Source organism: Mobula hypostoma, chromosome 18 (assembly GCF_963921235.1).
Source record: "Mobula hypostoma chromosome 18, sMobHyp1.1, whole genome shotgun sequence".
Classification (NCBI taxonomy): Eukaryota; Metazoa; Chordata; class Chondrichthyes; order Myliobatiformes; family Myliobatidae; genus Mobula; species Mobula hypostoma.
Window position 1 is genome coordinate 54,462,275 of NC_086114.1, and position 17,779 is coordinate 54,480,053.

The 17,779-nt window shown below is 45.3% G+C and overlaps 1 protein-coding gene across 1 annotated transcript in view; it reads left to right on the forward strand.

The window, feature by feature from the left end:
* Nucleotides 1-14,296, forward strand: part of LOC134358547 (sorting nexin-27-like) — a 141,399-nt gene extending 127,103 nt beyond the window's left edge. The window contains exons 6-13 of the mRNA XM_063070905.1: nucleotides 45-123; nucleotides 1,548-1,711; nucleotides 2,588-2,677; nucleotides 3,589-3,738; nucleotides 5,190-5,318; nucleotides 6,338-6,397; nucleotides 7,532-7,582; nucleotides 12,408-14,296. Coding sequence (XP_062926975.1) covers nucleotides 45-123; nucleotides 1,548-1,711; nucleotides 2,588-2,677; nucleotides 3,589-3,738; nucleotides 5,190-5,318; nucleotides 6,338-6,397; nucleotides 7,532-7,582; nucleotides 12,408-12,458 — 774 coding nt within the window. The 3' untranslated portion in view covers nucleotides 12,459-14,296. The remainder of the gene's footprint in view (nucleotides 1-44; nucleotides 124-1,547; nucleotides 1,712-2,587; nucleotides 2,678-3,588; nucleotides 3,739-5,189; nucleotides 5,319-6,337; nucleotides 6,398-7,531; nucleotides 7,583-12,407) is intronic.
* Nucleotides 14,297-17,779: the final 3,483 nt, after the last annotated feature.

Here is a 17,779-nt window from a genome sequence, read left to right on the forward strand (position 1 = left end):
GCTGTACATCATGCAGTGTGACTGACTCCCTGTTTGACCCACAGGCTGTACAGGAACACCTACAAATGGATAGTATCACAGCGAGTTTCTTCACCCTGTTTGAAGTAGTGGATCACTTCTTTGGTAAGGTGGCAAGTTTAATTCTTTAAATGTTTGGTGCCAGAAGGAACAGTGCAATTTATCTGAAGTCAGAAAATTCAATGTTCATTCTCATTGGTGGCAAAGTGACCAGATGAAAGATGAAGATGTTGTTCCTCTAGTTTATATTGGACCTTACTGCTTATATGTTTTCTCAATTATTCTAATTTGCCTCCTTTCACTTTGTGATGTTTTGTGAAGAGGTGGTTGTAATGTCACTACTCATGGTTTGTGAGACAGGTCAGTCTTTCCCTGCTCGCGTTGTTTATGTTGTTTGTATCCGTCGTGAAGTCAAACAGCAGGCACCTTCGCCCTCACCTAGTCTCACCTATCACCTTCCAGCTTGTACTCCTCCCCCTCCTCCTTACCATATTTTGGCTTCTGTACCCTTCCTTTCCAGTCCTGATGAAGGATCTCATCCCAAAACATCAACTGTTTATTCCTCTCCATACTGCCTCATTTGCTGAGTTCCTCCAGCATTTTGTGTGTGTTTCTCAAGATTTCCAGCATTGGCAGAATCTCTTCTGTTTAAAATGTAGAATTTTAAGGAGGATGTGGGTGATATCTCCCTCCATTTAACAATGAGCTTATTTATCTTCCACAGTGTTGCTTGAATGTTAATTGACATTAGAAACTTTTACTCTTCACTGAAAGGATTTCCTTAACAAAAATTGGGTCTGATGTACAAATTACATTCCCCTTTATCGTAATATTGCTGTAATCTCACTCATTTCAAAGTAAATTTATTATCAAAGTACACATATATTACCATATACAACCCTGCGTTCATTTTCTTACAGGCATACTCAGTAAATCCAAGAACCATAATTCGGTCATTAAAGACTGTACCTAACAGGGTGGACAAACAGTCAATATGCTAAGGTCAATAAACTGTGCAAATACAAATGAAATAATAGTAATAAATAAATAAACAATAATTATTGAGAACATGAGGTGAAGAATCCTTGAAACTGAGTCCATAGGTTCTCTAGATGTAAATCGTTTAGATTATGCAGTCTTGAGCCAAGGATGCTAGTGTTAGGACAACCGACCAAATCTTAATAATGAGGAGGAGGCAGAGATAAAGATGAGTTTAATAAACTAATCCCAGTGTCTAGTGAGTAGAGAGTGGAAGGCTGAGTGAAATCAGAGACGTATTAGAGTTCTCAGATGGCTTTCCGCTGGAGAATGTGACAAAGAGTCAAGTGATAGAGATTTAAACTGAAGTGCAAAGGGTCACATTCGGTCAACTATAACACTCGTTCCCATTGTTGTACTGTATCATCTCTGACTCAGCAGCGCTAATTCTTTAGCTGAGGATGTTGTTTTCTAGCCGTTCTCTGATTCAGAAAGGCACTGGTGATACGAAGCCTCTTTTGCATTTTAATGCATACTTCCTGCATTTGCAGAGAGGAAACTGGTTCCCAATGAGTTTCCACATAAACTGTATGTACAAAACTACACGTCGGCGGCAGCCGGGACCTGTCTGGTTATCAGGAAGTGGCTCTTCACCATGGCCCAGGAAGAAGTTCTGAATGACAATGATCTCGCCGTAACCTACTTCTTCCATCAGGTACGTGTGCACTCTCTGTACACCCCGTCTGTTCTGCTTGTTTAATTTGATAACAATTGCTAGCAGCTCAGTACATGACAGTTGAAGTTACTGGGTGTCGCTCCGTTTCTGTAATTCTGGGGCAGAGTCTGTACAAAATAGGCGATTTGCTTACCCAGACCTTTGCAAGGAGTGTGGTATAGAAGACTGGTTTCCATTCCTTTTGAGAAGCAGCTCGCACATTATCTGTTTCTTTTGTTCCTTCATCCTCCAGAACCCAGTTTAGACCATGGGACTGATTAGCCCAAACCTGTGATCAATGCCTCCATGTTAAAGGTCTGGTGTGTGCTTGGTTTGAACAGGATCAAGTGTTGCCTCAGTGTTCTTTGCTTTACCTTGCCCATTACAGCTGCAGTGTGTTAACTGGGGTGTACAGGCTCAGCGATTCCAATTGTCACTGCAAATCAGCATTAGCAAAGGCAATACTGAAAGCACACAGGTCAGTCAGCAGTAAGTGTGACAGGGAGATGAATGCTTCACATCAAAGCACTGCAGAACAAGCCTTGTCAGGATGACCTTTGTGAAGGGATATGGCAATTAATCATGATATCCAAAGCTTTCAGCCCAGCCAAGTTGATTTTGCTTTTTACCATCAAGTTTGTCATTAAAAAAAACAATTCCTTTACAGTATAAAGGGCTGAATGAAGTGGTTTCATGACATTGATCACCTTGGCAAAAAATGTAGGGTGTACATTCCAAGAATAACAGGAAGGCTCATAGATAATGCATAACTGAGCTGTGGACGTGATGCACCAGCTCGCTGAAGTTTATTTCTGGAAAGTGGGTTGCTGAGGAATCGCCCCCCCAAGTCACCCGGCTGTGTTTTTGTAATTGCAGGCAGTGGAGGATGTGAAGAAAGGCCGGATTCGAGTTGGTGATAAATCGTATCAGCTTCAGAAACTGTCCGAGCAGCACAAGAAAGTCATGGTAGGGCTTTCCAATACAGGGTGGGGAGTTTTATCAGAACAAGCAGCTGATGGTTGTCACACTCTCTGCAAGAGCACCGTGCTGCTGATCTTTAACCTCCCCACCCAGAACCTGAGAACGTCATTTGGTTTTCAGAGGTGGAAGCTGGGTCATTTACTGCAATATCCTGCCACGGCGGTGCTTCTCACCGGTTACAAAAGAGGGGAAGGATTTATGGGAGGTATTGGAATTGGTTCACGGTTATCACGTGTACCAAGATACAGTGAAAAGTTTTTGTTTGTATGCCATCCCGACCACTTTCTGTACATCAAAGCAGAGCACAGTGCAGAATACAGCCGTATAGTTGCAGAGAAAGTGCAGTGCTGGTAGGCAATAAGGTGCGAGGGCCACGACTTAGTAGGTTAGCAGATCAAGAGTATTAGGGGCCATTGAAGAATCTGGGTGAAAGCTGTCCGTGAGACTGCTGATACCTGTCCTCGGCCTTCTGTATCCTCTCCCTGACCGGAGAGAGGAGAAGAGGGAATGGAGGGGCTCCTACCGTGACAACACTCCCAAGCCGGCTGACAGGGAAAGGAATGCAGGCAGTCGTGGATTTGGGGCACCATAACTGATGGGACCCCATTTCATCATCCCAAACCGACTGGGGAATCACCAGGCCTGCAAAGACATGCACAGCAAGATCCCAGGACTGTCTCCCCTGATCGCTAAAGGGTGGGGAGTGGGGGGGGGGGTGGGGAGTCAGCAGACCTGAGCCAGAGAGTGGCAGAGTGTTCCGCAGAGCAAGAGCTGGGAGGAGGTCCTGCTGCAGCACTGTGTGACGAGCTGTAGATTTAGTTCCTGGGCAGGGAATGAATGGATGTGCAGAAGGTAGCTGCAGTATGGTCTGATGCTCAGTCTTTCCATTATTGCAGTATTTGAACATGGTTCGGACCTGTGAAGGTTACAGCCAGATAGTCTTCCCCCACTGTCGCTGCGACTCTCGAAGGAAGGGGCACGTCATGGCAGCCATTAGCATTCAGCACTTTAAACTGCATGCTTGCACTGAGGACGGACAGCTGGAGGTAGGTGAGATCAGGCGGCCTGGTATGTCAGCTCCTTTCTGCAATGATGTAGTGCGAAATCTCCATGGTGCTTGCTGTCTCCACTCCTGGCACAGTTCCTCTCTCCCTGCAGCTCCCACCTCTGCACCCTCCCACCACCGCTGTCCTTTCAAAGTTCTTTGCGAAAGTTACTGCGGCACAGTGGTGTAGCAGTTAGCGTCACGCTGTTACAACACCAGTGACCCAGGGTCAATTCCACTGCTGTCTGTAAGGAGTTGGTGTGTTCTCCCTGTGACCACATTCCAAACACATACCAGTTAGTAGGTTAATCGGTCACATGAGTGGCACGGGCTCGTCGGGCCACTAGGGCTGTTACTGTGCTGTATCTCTAAATAACCAGTAAACAAACAAGCAAGTAAACAGGTTCCACTGCTCTGTCAAGCAATGCCTTCAACTCTTAATTTTGACTCAACCACTGTAGAACTGTACAGTGTGGAGTGGACCATTTTGAGAATCCAACTTGTACATGAGTTCCTCTTTCTAGGTCATAGCCATTTTGTTGCTCTCTGTACGACTTTGCAAAAAGCTCCTTAATTCCATTAAGTAGTAGTGAGTGGATTTTGCTTCATCAGATTTGGCACACTGTTCCATATTTTACCTACCTTTGGCATACTTTATTCCCAGCACTCATGTCTGCATTTCCTTGTTATTTTAGAAACACAGAAAACCTACAGCACAATACAGGCCCTTCGGCCCACAAGGGCATGCCGAACATGTTCTTACCTGAGAAATTACCTAGGGTTACCCAGAGCCCTCTATTTTTTTGAGCTCCATATACCTGTCCAGAAGTCTCTTAGAAGACCCTATTGTATCCGCCTCCACCACCGTCGCTGGCAGCCCATTCCACGCACTCACAACTCTCTGCGTTAAAAAAAAAACTTCCCTGACATTTCCTCTGTAACTACTTCCAAGCTCCTTAAAACTGTGCCCTCTCGTCCTAGCCATTTCCGCCCTGGGAAAAAGCCTCTGACTATACACCTCTATCAAGTCACCTCTCATCCTCCGTTGCTCCAAAGAGAAAAGGCCGAGTTCACTCAACCTATTCTCATAAGGCATGCTCCCCAATCCAGGCAACATCCTTGTAAATCTCCTCTGCACCCTTTCTATGGTCTCCACATCCTTCCTGTAGTGAGGTGACCAGAATTGAGGATTTTCATAATCTTAAGCTTTTTTCTTAACATCATTGGCTTTATCAGAACCCCCTATCACCAGTGGTTGTACTGTCGGTGATTTCCTTGCCCCCTCAAGTCTTCTGCTCTCTGGAGGTAGAACAGACTAATGCAACCAAAATTGGTTGATATTGTTGGAGTTGTACAAGTAAGGTTCCAGGCATTACCAAGCCACATCAGGGAAAGGGTTCTCGTTGGGGCTTTCTTGTACCATGAAAATGCTGACATGTTGTATTTTAAAAGAACCAGGTGATTGTATTTGACTGGGCCGAGATGCACCAGTGGGACACAGATGAAGAGGGAATGGCGTTTTGCTTTGAGTACATCCGCGGGGAAAAGAAACCACGCTGGGTGAAGATTTTCACTCCATATGTGAGTAACCAGTACAACGTTTGCTTCTCTACCTACCTCAGTGCTTCCTGTGAAAGAGGAAAGCAGCGGTGTTACTGTCAATTATTTCCTCCCGTCGCTGGAGTGTTCAGGCGAACACTTTGTTGGCATACTGAAGGGCTGCTGCACCGTCAGCAGCATGCGATGCTGTCAGTCTTCTGGTGCGCAGGATAAGTGTCGGGCAGGGGGAGCTGAGTTTTTGCTCAAATTTCTTCCAAACCAGTGTCAATTTTTCAGATTTTCATTTTGTTGTGAATTATGTTTGGACATCAAGATGATGAACGGCGCTATAAATGCAAATATCCCTTCTGTTTGTGCAAGCTTGTGTTGTTTACATTGGCTGCCACTTTTCCTTCATTAAAATCGTTGCTGTGGTCGTAAAGTATTTGGAGAGGTGCTGAGGGCCTGAAAGCCTTGTTGAGAAAGTTCTTTCTCTAGACTGGGCAGGATTAGGCCATTCCATCTACTTCACATTTGAAAGACATTTAAGCAGTCTCCCTTCCCTGCTCTTTACCCAAGTCCTGAAAATTTCTCCTGCTCAACTATATCCAGCTTCTCTTGAAATTTGGAGACACGAGGTTACAGATACTGGAATTCAGAGTGAAAAATGTTGGAGGAGCTCAGTGAGTCGGGTGGCATCTGTGGAAAGAAATGGGCTGTTGGTGCTTCTGATCAGACAGAGGAAAGACTCAACTTGAAACATTGACTGTTCATTTCCCTCCCAGGTACCACTGACCTGCTGAGGTCCTGCAGTACGGCAGTGCTTCCCGTTCTGCCAGGAGAACAGTAGTGTGGGATTCTCCTGTCCAGCACAGGTACTGGGCTGTAGTGGAGCCTCTGCACTGAGGGGTCAGTGTGCACCACAGACAGCTGGGCCGTAGTCAGCTGTCCTGCGCTTCCACCCCATTCTCACCCTGAGAGCAGCACTGATTTTCATTTACATTAACTGGAGTTCCCTCTGAAACTTGTGCAGTGACTTTGTATTTCTTGTTGTTTTCCAGTTTAACTACATGCACGAATGTTTCGAGCGGGTTTTGTGTGAGCTGAGGTGGAGGAAAGAGGTAAGAGAGAGAGTGAGGACAAAGCTGGACCACACTCTGGTTTTGACTGTTGTTTCCCCACATCCCAGATCCCCCCCCCCCGTGAAATTAAGTCTCATGGAAGGCAATTTGTACAGTGGCTGTCAGCTAGAGTTGCCGCATCTCCCCCCACCCCGTGTTCACTCAGCCGAAGACAAGCTGTATTGTGTTTGGCTGCAGACTGCTGCAACATTGATGAACTCAGGGTCTTGGACTGTAATTTAGTGTGACTGTATTTTACTGATATCTTATCTGTGCTTGCTATCTTGTATGAGGCCTTGTGCTGTGTGTGACTGTTGGTACTGTGTTTTGCACCTTGACCCTGGGGTAACACTATTCATGTATGGGTGAATGGCAGTTAAACTTGAACTAATTGCTTCCAACATTGTGTCCAGTCACCAGCCCTTGGGGGTTTGGTGTTGAGTGTATTGTCACATGCACAAGTACATGGTGTGTACAGGCCAAATGGAAAACCTACCCGTAGCAGCATCTTAGGATGAGCATGTAGATGGAGTCCAGAGGTCAGAATTGTTTGTTCGATTGCATGTCTGGTATCTCTTCAGATCAAACTCTCCTTGGTTTTCGGGTTATAGATGAGGCAGTGAACCCTAACCCCATTTGTTCCAGTTGTACCAGAGTGTTTCGAACTGTAAACGGTGCCAGATCCCATATGTATTTACCACATTACCACATGGCATCCAGATGATGCAAAGTGAGATAGACGTTTACTAATTAATGCTGCTCTCCCCCTCCCTATCTCACATTTCCCCCTCTCCCCCTTCCTGGGATCATTCCAGATATTCTTCATGGGAAATGTGGAGGACGTAACCTCAGAATAGAAGGATGTCCCTTTAGAATGGGGTTGAAGAGGAATTTCTTTAGCCAGAGGGTGGAATACATGGACACAGATGGCTGTGGAAGGCAAGACATTGGGTGTATTTAAAGTGGAGGTTGATAGGTTCTCCATGAGTAAGGGCATCAAAGGTTATGGGGGGAAGTCAGGAGGGTAGGGTTGGGAGGGATAATAAATTTGCCATGACTGAATGTGAAGCACATTCATTGGGTTGAATGGCCTCATTCTACTTCTGTCTTACAGTCATATGGTCTCTCCCACAGATGGAAGAAGCTGGCCACGATGAAGATAACAGGAACAGCTCCAGTGGCATGGTAAGAAATGGTGGAAGGTGGAACAGATAGAAACATTTTAATGTTGCTGGTGAGGTTGTAATGATGCTGTGATTCAGAGTGTCCATTTACAGTTTTGACCTCAGTAAAGCTGAGGCTTCTTCAAGAGTGAGCATTGTTGGTGCATTAGTCTAGATCCTAATGATTACATCAAGGTCAGTGTTGTCAGCAAAATGCTGCCAATGGGGTGCTCATAGACTTTGCCAAAAGTTTTCTTCTTTTATTCTCTGATTTTTGAGGCCCATTTTCGTCTTCTGAAGCTACTGATTAGGTTTTCAGCAAGGAGGACCTGATCCAGACTTTGGAATTGTTGAAGGGAGTTGATAGGGTTTGGGAGGAGAGATCAGTTCCTTTATTGGGTGAGCTGAGAAGGAACACAGCCTTACTATGGAACTGGTCCCCTGAGGAAGAAGGATGATAGAAGTCTGGAACACCACTGGAATTTTCATAACTGATCAGCACTGGGATTATCTGGGTGAAGTATTCAGGGGATTTGGCAAATAAAGGATTTAGGCTTTAAAAAAAAAATCAAACTCTCACTCCTCTTAACAAAAAAAGCTGCAATAGAGTTGGATGGCTGAAAGCTGTTTTCTGCTCCTAGCATTTCTGTGAAACATTTCTCACTGACAGTAACTTGCTCCTCCAGCACCTCCACCTGCCCTCCCCACTTTCCCAGTAATCTGCTGTGTGCATTTTGATTCCATGGTTCTAAAGCAAGGAGTACCTAGAAGTATTAGGTCTTTATAAGTGTGCTAAGCGTCTAGCGATTGAAACTTCTAGCTGGTTTGTGTGCCCGAGAGTTAAAAGCTGACTGGCCTGTCTGTTTGCAGTCCCAGCTTTATTTTGCATCCTCACTTTCATCCGTCGAGCAAAGTTGAAATAGATTTGAAAGGGCAAGTTTGGAGGTGCACATCACACAGCTCAGTTCCATCCCTGTGAAATGGTTAAATTGTGCACGGCGTGTGAAATCCCTGTCCCTTCTAACCTGCATTTCAGGCCACTCAGATTTTACCTGCAAGTCTCACATTTGAACAATGTTTCGCTTTCTGATTCTCATGTAAACAGCATTAGGAGTTGCACGTATCCCACTGGGGCTTCAGTTCCACAGGGGACAGTGCATCCAGCTCCTTATTTCCCATGGGTTCAGTTGGTGAGCACGGTTTCAGATTAGTTGCCTGTCCAGTGTGGCTCCTGTCCCAGCACTCTGGTCAATGCTCCATACCCCATGTCATCAGTGGAATGTCCTCGTGGGAGGTTTCTCTCACCTTCGTGTCATGAACCCATAAAAAATGTCTTGCAATTCTTCTTTTGCACTATTTATTTATGGTAACAGTATTTTTTATGTCCTGCACTGAACTCTGTGCCTCAAAGCAACAAATTTCACTACAAATGTCAGTGATGATAAATTAGATTCTGATTTTGAGTTCTCAATTCAGCCTGAGTTTCTAATCCTCTGTGACACAAGTGCAGTAGTTATTACCGGCTCTGTAGGGAGGTCCTTCCTAAATGATCTTGAAAGAATTGGCTCTAACTTTCTGGTGGTATCCTATTGTCCAGGATACAGACCAGCAGAAATAATTCATCCCTACCTCATCTGTCCCTTATAACATTTTAAACACCAATTACATCAGCCTTTAACCTAACACGTTTCAGGGGCTCTGACACTGCTTCATATAAAAAGTCTGCCCCAGGTTTTGGAAGCATTTGTCATTATTTTTAATGAGGCAAGTTATTATTGAACAAAAATGACAAACAGATTCAAACTTATTCGCAGTGCTTCAGGGTATGTCCATTCTGGGCTACATTTTCACTCTTCAAATGTTCGTAAAAGCTCAGAGCCTACCTCATCCCATCTTCCCCACTATTCTGGACACATTAAAATATTAATTTACATTATTATTAAATTAGGTTTAATCACCTGTCAATTTCTCACCTCATCAGGATCAAGCCTACCATCATTGTATTGGATCATCTGTTCGCTTTTGACAGTTTGCTGTGGCATCAAATGATTCTGTGGCTGCAGTAATTTATTTAAAAGTCTCTCAGTCTGTGGTATGTTTGGGATGTTCATAGATATAAAGATCTCTAGAAGGGTTGGTGGTTAACTGTCTCTTTCAGTTACCCCCAGTTGGTACATGAAGGGTAAATCTGGATGTAGTTGATGAGAAGGTGGGGGATTAAAGTGGGATTGGTGTAAATGTGTGGTTGATGGTCGGCCTGTACTTAATGGGCCAAAGGGCCTGTTTGCCCATGATTATGTAAAACTATCATTGCAAGTGCAATAGTTCTACTGATGAAGATGCTCTCCCTCTCTCTGCCTTTGGGTTTGACTAGTGGTTGAGGGAGGGATAGGTGGTGTTGAGTGGTTTGAGTAGAGGACAAGGGAGGAGTAGATAGTACTGAATGATTTTGGGTTAGGGGACTGTCTTGTCTCCCTTTATCTTCACCATTTACACCTCGGACTTCAACTACTGCACAGAGTCTTGTCATCTTCAGAAGCTTTCTGATGACTCTGCCATAGTTGGATGCATCAGCAAGGGAGATGAGGCTGAGTACAGGGCTACGGTAGGAAACTTTGTCACATGGTGTGAGCAGAATTATCTGCAGCTTAATTTGAAAAAGACTAAGGAGCTGGTGGTAGACCTGAGGAGGGCTAAGGCACCGGTGACCCCTGTTTCCATCCGGGGGTCAGTGTGGACATGGTGGAGGATTACAAATACCTGGGGATACGAGTTGACAATCAACTGGACTGGTCAAAGAACACTGAGGCTGTCTACAAGAAGGGTCAGAGCCGTCTGTATTTCCTGAGGAGACTGAGGTCCTTTAGCATCTGCCGGACGTTGCTGAGGATGTTCTACGAATCTGTGGTGGCCAGTGCTATCATGTTTGCTGTTGTGTGCTGGGGCAGCAGGCTGAGGGTACCAGACACCAACAGAATCAACAAACTCATTCGTAAGGCCAGTGATGTTGTGGGGATGGAACTGGACTCTCTGATGGTGGTGTCTGAAAAGAGGATGCTGTCCAAGTTGCATGCCATCTTGGACAATGTCTCCCATCCACTACATAATGTACTGGTTGGGCACAGGGGTACATTCAGCCAGAGACTTATTCCACCAAGATGCAATACAGAGCATCATAGGAAGTCATTCCTGCCTGTGGCCATCAAACTTTACAACTCCTCCCTTGGAGGGTCAGGCACCCTGAGCCAATAGGCTGGTCCTGGACTTATTTCCTGGCATAATTTACTTTTTACTATTTAACTATTTATGGATTATTACTATTTATTATTTATGGTGCAACTGTAATGAAAACCAATTTCCCCCGAGATCAATAAAGTATGACTATGACTATGACTATATTTATCAGGATCTTCCAGTGTTCAAGCTTTGGTTTCGGTAGGGGATGAGGGAGGGGTAGGTGGAGTTGATTGGTTTGGGTAGGGGATGAGGGAGGGGTAGGTGGAGTTGATTGGTTTGGGCAGGGGAGATGACGGAAGGGTAGGTGGAGTTGATTGGTTTGGGTAGGGGATGAGGGAGGGGTAGGTGGAGTTGATTGGTTTGAGCAGGGGAGATGAGGGAGGGGTAGGTGGAGTTGATTGGTTTGGGCAGGGGAGATGAGGGAGGGGGTAGGTGTAGTTGATTGGCTTGAGCAGGGGAGATGAGGGAGGGGTAGGTGGAGTTGATTGGTTTGGGCAGGGGAGATGAGGGAGGGGGTAGGTGGAGTTGATTGGTTTCGGTAGGGGATGAGGGAGGGGTAGGTGGAGTTGATTGGCTTGGGCAGGGGAGATGAGGGGGGTAGGTGGAGTTGATTGGTTTGGGCAGGGGATGAGGGAGGGGTAGGTGGAGTTGATTGGTTTGGGCAGGGGAGATGAGGGAAGGGTAGGTGGAGTTGATTGGTTTGGGTAAGGGATGAGGGAGGGGTAGGTGGAGTTGATTGGTTTGGGTAGGGGATGAGGGAGGGGTAGGTGGAGTTGTTTGGTTTGGGCAGGGGAGATGAGGGAGGGGTAGGTGGAGTTGATTGGCTTGGGCAGGGGAGATGAGGGAGGGGGTAGGTGGAGTTGATTGGTTTGGGCAGGGGAGATGAGGGAGGGGCTAGGTGGAGTTGATTGGTTTGGGTAAGGGATGAGGGAGGGGTAGGTGGAGTTGATTGGCTTGGGCAGGGGAGATGAGGAAGGGGTAGGTGGAGTTGATTGGTTTGGGTAGGGGAGATGAGGGAGGGGTAGGTGGAGTTGATTGGCTTGGGCAGGGGAGATGAGGGAGGGGTAGGTGGAGTTGATTGGCTTGGGCAGGGGAGATGAGGGAGGGGTAGGTGGAGTTGATTGGTTTGGGCAGGGGAGATGAGGGAGGGGTAGGTGGAGTTGATTGGTTTGGGTAAGGGATGAGGGAGGGGTAGGTGGAGTTGATTGGCTTGGGCAGGGGAGATGAGGAAGGGGTAGGTGGAGTTGATTGGCTTGGGCAGGGGAGATGGGGGAGGGGTAGGTGGAGTTGATTGGCTTGGGCGGGGGAGATGAGGGAGGGGTAGGTGGAGTTGATTGGCTTGGGCAGGGGAGATGAGGGAGGGGTAGGTGGAGTTGATTGGCTTGGGCGGGGGAGATGAGGGAGGGGTGGACAGTATTGTGTGGCTTGGGGATGTTTATCAGGATCTCCAGTGTTCATGCCTGTGAATCCTGTACCAGACACATTTGGGTGGTTTCATTGAAGGTCTCATCATAGCCTGGTGTGCCCCGAGCCTGGGGGTGGGACTGTAGCTGTAGGAGGGTTACCGAGAGCTTGTCTCTAACCTGGACTTTCTGTGCTGTTCATTTCAGAACATCTTTCACGCAGCAGCAGCGAGAGGTAATCGAGGCTTGCTGTCCTGATGGGAGACCTCATCCTCTGTAGCATCTCAGCACCTTAGCATGAAACTGAAGCAATTGGACCTTGGACATTGGGAGATGGGGAGGCATGCAACAGCCCAAACCTTTCCTCAATGCAGCTGTGACATCAAAACAATCTTCAAGTAGTCCATTCCTCATTTCATCCCATCCTTCACTGTTATAAAGTTGCCACTCATAGCCACCTCTGCGAGTGATCAAAGAGTGACGTGTTCATTGACTGCAGGACGCTGGGGTGTAAACTCCCGAACCAGGGAGCAGCTGTAGCATTTGGCCAACAGTGTACCCGATGGCCGTGCTTGCCAGTTCCGATTTGTTAGCCTGGGACCAGTGGGTGAAGGGGACAACACTAAATCATCCAGGATCCATCTCCAACCTAATCAAAATGTCAACAGTGTTAGCTACTGGATAATTGCTGAGTATTAGCAGCAGGATCCCTTGATTGTTTAGAGAGCTTCAGTCTCCAAATGACTGGATAAATGCTCGGAGCATGCCTTTATCAACTGGATCCAAGCATCAGTTCACGTTTACCGTTTCTTAATGCAGGAGTATCAGGTTTCAGAGTGGATTTTCCTTTCCAACACCAGGTTTTGGAGTAATCTACAGCCTGTCACTGGATAATATCCTGCATGCAAGATATACAGTGTTGCAGTTCAGTAAATTGCAATGGGGGACAAAATGAGAGGGGTTGGGGGAAGAGGCCTTTTTCCTTAAACTGTACAAAGTAGTAAGTTTTTTTTTGTATTGAAAACCAGGAAAAGTGTTTTGTATATTGAACTGTTGTGCCCTGCCAAGGGAGTGAACTCTCCCATTCAGAAGAGTGTTTCATTCAGAGTCTTCTGCTGGGGGTAGGTACCATGGCATCCAGTGACTCGTTGGTAGTAATCACTCCAAGCTGCCATGGAAATGTTGAGACGTGTTGTGACAATGAAAGGAATGGACAGTGGGGGAGAAACGTTCAGTAGGAGAATGGATTTGTCTTTAACCCATTTTGCATCCACAATACTTTTCTTCCCTTTGGGAAGGAATAAGACGGATTGAAACCCATCACTACAAGTTCCTGAACACTTGGCTGGAAAACGGCCTGTATGTTATACAGTAAATGAAAGTACTTCCAGTGCTTTTTGTTGCATATTGTTTCTGAAACAAGCAGTTACTTAACCTCGACATGCTGCTTAACAACACAGCTATTCAGACTCTGTGTGTATAGGTTAGTCAGTCGCCAGTTGTGAGTGGAGAATGTGCAGTTTGTGTTCCTCACCGACAGTAATGTTAGTCTCCCCGAGTTCGCCTCCTTTAGGGAAGTTGGGAGCAAGGAACCAGTTGGTGTGAGTGCCAGTTCCCTTTCCCTTTTCCTGTTCCTGTATCGGGGCATTCACCAGGTTCATCTGGGTTAGAATGTAGAAACTCAGTGGGGCGAAAAAGAGACTGAATCTGTGATATTTTAAGGCTTTGAGTCATCCTGACCTCTTCTACACAGTGCAGTCTTTGTATCATCGAAGGACTGATGATCAGTTTAAAGTCAAACTTCCAGACAGACCGAGTGACAGGTTTGACGGTGGAAATATTGCATGAGGGTCTAACAGTCCTACCTAGTAACAGAGAGACTGCCTGTTATGTTTGGTTATGAGCCAATAAGGGCCAAAAAAATACAAGGCCCACACAACTGTTTGCCGCAGGTCGACTGTTGGGGGGAAGCAATTGTTTTTGTAAAAAAAAAATTCTAGTCTTCTCAAAATTACCATGTAATTTCTTGAAAGCATCAGTGTTAAAGCTGCAATGTAATTATTTATAGATCCATAATTAAAGGTGGCGACTGGTTTGTGTAACATGCTGTCACTGTGTCAGTTTACTCAAAATGTGTGTAATGTCTCCACACTGGGTACAGATTGACCTTGTGGACTGAGGACAACCAAGTGGGATTCCACAAACTTTTCAACTGAAGCCAATCTCCCCTGGGTTGCCAAGTCTTTGATTCGTTTGATTCCTTTCAAACAGGGTTAAGAAGGTGTCTAGTGTGTTGACCTTCATTAGTTGGGGATGAGTTCAAGAACCATGAGGTAATATTGGTTGGACCACACTTGGAGTATTGTGCTCAGTTCTGGTCACCTCATTATAGGAAGGATGTGGAAGCTTGAGAGAGGGTGCAGAGGAGATTTACCAAGATGCCGCCTGGATTAGAGAGCATGTCTTATGAAGGAAGGTTGAGTGAGTGAGAGCTTTCTCTTTGTAGTGAAGGAGAATGGGAGGCGACTTAACAGAAGTGCTTAAGATGATAGAGTGAACAGCCAGTGACCACTTTCCAAAACGGCAGTGGCTGATACGAGAAGGCATAATTTCAAGATGGTTGGAGGAAAGTATACGGGGGGGGGGGGAATGTCAGAGGTAGGTTTTTTTTAAAGTGGTAAGTGTGTAGAAAATACTGCTGGGGTGGTGATGGAGGTAGATACATTAGGGGCAATTAAGAGTCTCTTAGATAAGCACGTGGATGAAAGAAAAATTAAGAACCAAGTTTATATTGATTTTAGAGTAGGTTAAAAGGTCAGCACAACATTGTGGGTTGAAGAGCCTGAACTGTGCTGTACTGTTGTAGGTTCTTTCAATCTCAGACACTGAATTTTTAAGGCTTCTCATTAGTATACTCCCTGAATCTCCATGATATTCCAGCGTGTTGGAATCACCAAGGTGAACAGAAACGGTGGGGAAACTCGGAAGGCCAGGCAGCGTTAATTGCTGCTCTGAATGACCAGCGAGCACTGTTGGGACGCAAAGGGCAACACTACAGCTGGTTTTGTTACCCATAGGTGAGCAGTCTGAGATGGTGTGAATAGACATAGGGGCAGAATTCAGCTTTCAGTCTGCAATGCCATCCTGTCATGTTATCCCTCTCAACCCCATTCTCCTGTCTTCTCCCCTGTAATCTTTGACACCCTCCCTAACCTACCTTAACCTATCTACCTCCACTTTAAATATACCCAATGATTAGGCTTCCACAGCTGTGTGGCAATGAATTCCACATCTTCTTACACCTCTGTTCTAAAGGGACTGTAGGCTGTGCACTCTGGTCCAGGACTCCCCCGCTATATTCTATGTGTGGCCTCAGCATTACATCCTTGCTTTTGTATTCTAGAAATGAATGCTAACATTGCACTTGCCTTCCTGATACAACCTCCAAGTTAACCTTTAGGGAATCCTACACGCCATCTTTGACAATGTCTCCCATCCACTGCATAATGTACTGGTTGGGCACAGGAGTACATTCAGCCAGAGACTCATTCCACCGAGATGCAACACTGAGCGTCATAGGAAGTCATTCCTGCCTGTGGCCATCAAACTTTACAACTTCTCCCTTGGAGGCTCAGACACCCTGAGCCAATAGGCTGGTCTTGGACTTATTTCCTGGCATGATTTACATATTATTTAATTATTTATAGTTTTATATTGCTATATCTATACTCTATTTTTGGTTGGTGCAACTGTAACGAAACCCAATTTCCCTCGGGATCAATAAAAAAAGTATGACTATGACAAGGACTTCCAAGTCCCTTTGCACCTCTAATTTCTGAATTTGCTCCCTATTTTGAAAATAGTAGTTGCTTTTATTCCTTCTGCCAAAGTGCATGACCACACAGTTCCTGACATGGTATTCCATCTGCCACTTTTTCATCTATTCTCTTAATCTGTCTAAAGTCCGTCTGCAGACTCCCTGCTTTCTCAATACTAACTGTCCCCACCCACTTATCTTTGTATTGTTTGCAAACTTGGCCACAAAGCCATCATTGACGTGTGAAAAGAAATGGTCCCAACACAGTCACCGGCAGCCAACCAGCAAAGGCACGCACATGCTGATCCCAGACTGATCAGACAAATATCTTTCTTTCCATAGTCACGGGACAGGTTACTGAAGTAGCGCGGGTTTTTTATTTATTTCGTTTCCAGTTTTATGTTTCCAATCGTCCAGCCTGCTGGGATTCAGATGACTTTGGTTGAAGACTAGAGATGGGTTTGTATGTCATTGATATCAGATCCTCTGTTCTCACTGAAAAGGAAAGTGCACAAGGGTGAGGGTGGATGTGTGACTGACTAAAACTCAGCTGCACGGAACCTGTAACTGGGAAATAGAAAAATCTTTATTCACACGCCAAGCCTCTGGAGAGGGAAGAGAGAGTACAGAAGAATATCAGAGAAAATCGTTCTTCTGACGTTATGTTTTATACCACTTCAACTCAAAGATAACTATAAACTATTGATTGTGTTTCAATTGCTATAATCAACTACTTAATTTTAATAGTGGGAATATAGTCAAATAAATCTACAGAATGACATATTTACAATGGTAACACATCCCAATTAGCAGAACTACTTTGAATATTCAATACTGATGTTGTTCCAAAAGCCTCAGAGTGCAGACTTGTGTTACAGTGTTGAAGGGTGGCACCATGAATCTGCAACTGACCAGGTTAAGTGACAAAACAGACTTCTCCTGATCTGTGCATTGAATGTCAGAGATACTCCTTTAACAATGAGGTAATAGTAAGGAATATGGCATTCATGGTCAACCCCAAACAACGGAGGGAATGATAGCAGGAACATTCAGCTATCGCTTTCCCCAGAGTCAGAATGTCACGCACCCAATGATTTACTTCACCAGCCACAAAGTGTCAGCTGGAAAACTACAGATTTATTACCTAAAGACTGGTTTCGATTTTAGTTCCACAACAAATCCTACAGAAAGTAGTAGATATGGCCCAAACAAGAGAAAATCTGCAGATGCTGGAAATCCGAGCAGCACACAAAATCCTGGAGGAACTCAGTAGGCCAGGCAGCATTCATGGGGAATAAAAGTGCAGTCTACATTTTGGGCTGAGACCCTTCGGCAGGACTGGAGAGAAAATGCTGAGGAGTAGATTTAAAATGTGGAGGGAGGAGAGAGAGACATACAAGGTGATAGGTGAAACCGGGAGCGGGAGAGATGAAGTAAAGCGCTAGGAAGTTGATTGGTGAAAGAGATACAGGGCTGGAGAAGGGGGAGTCTGATAGAAAAGGACAGAAGGCCAAACACATATGAGCCAATCTGAACATGGAAAATTAAAAAGAATGGGCTTTAAGCATGTATTTTATTCATCATATAAATTGAGTCACAAAAGAGGGGTAGCTACTTTAATATCAAGTACTCTTAATTATGAACATATTTCAGAGACTAGAGACAAAGAAGGACAGTTTGTAAAAATCACAGGAAGAATAGAAGGTACAGAAATAACATTGCTGAATGTTTATGCTCCTCCAGGTAGTGAATGGTCATTTTA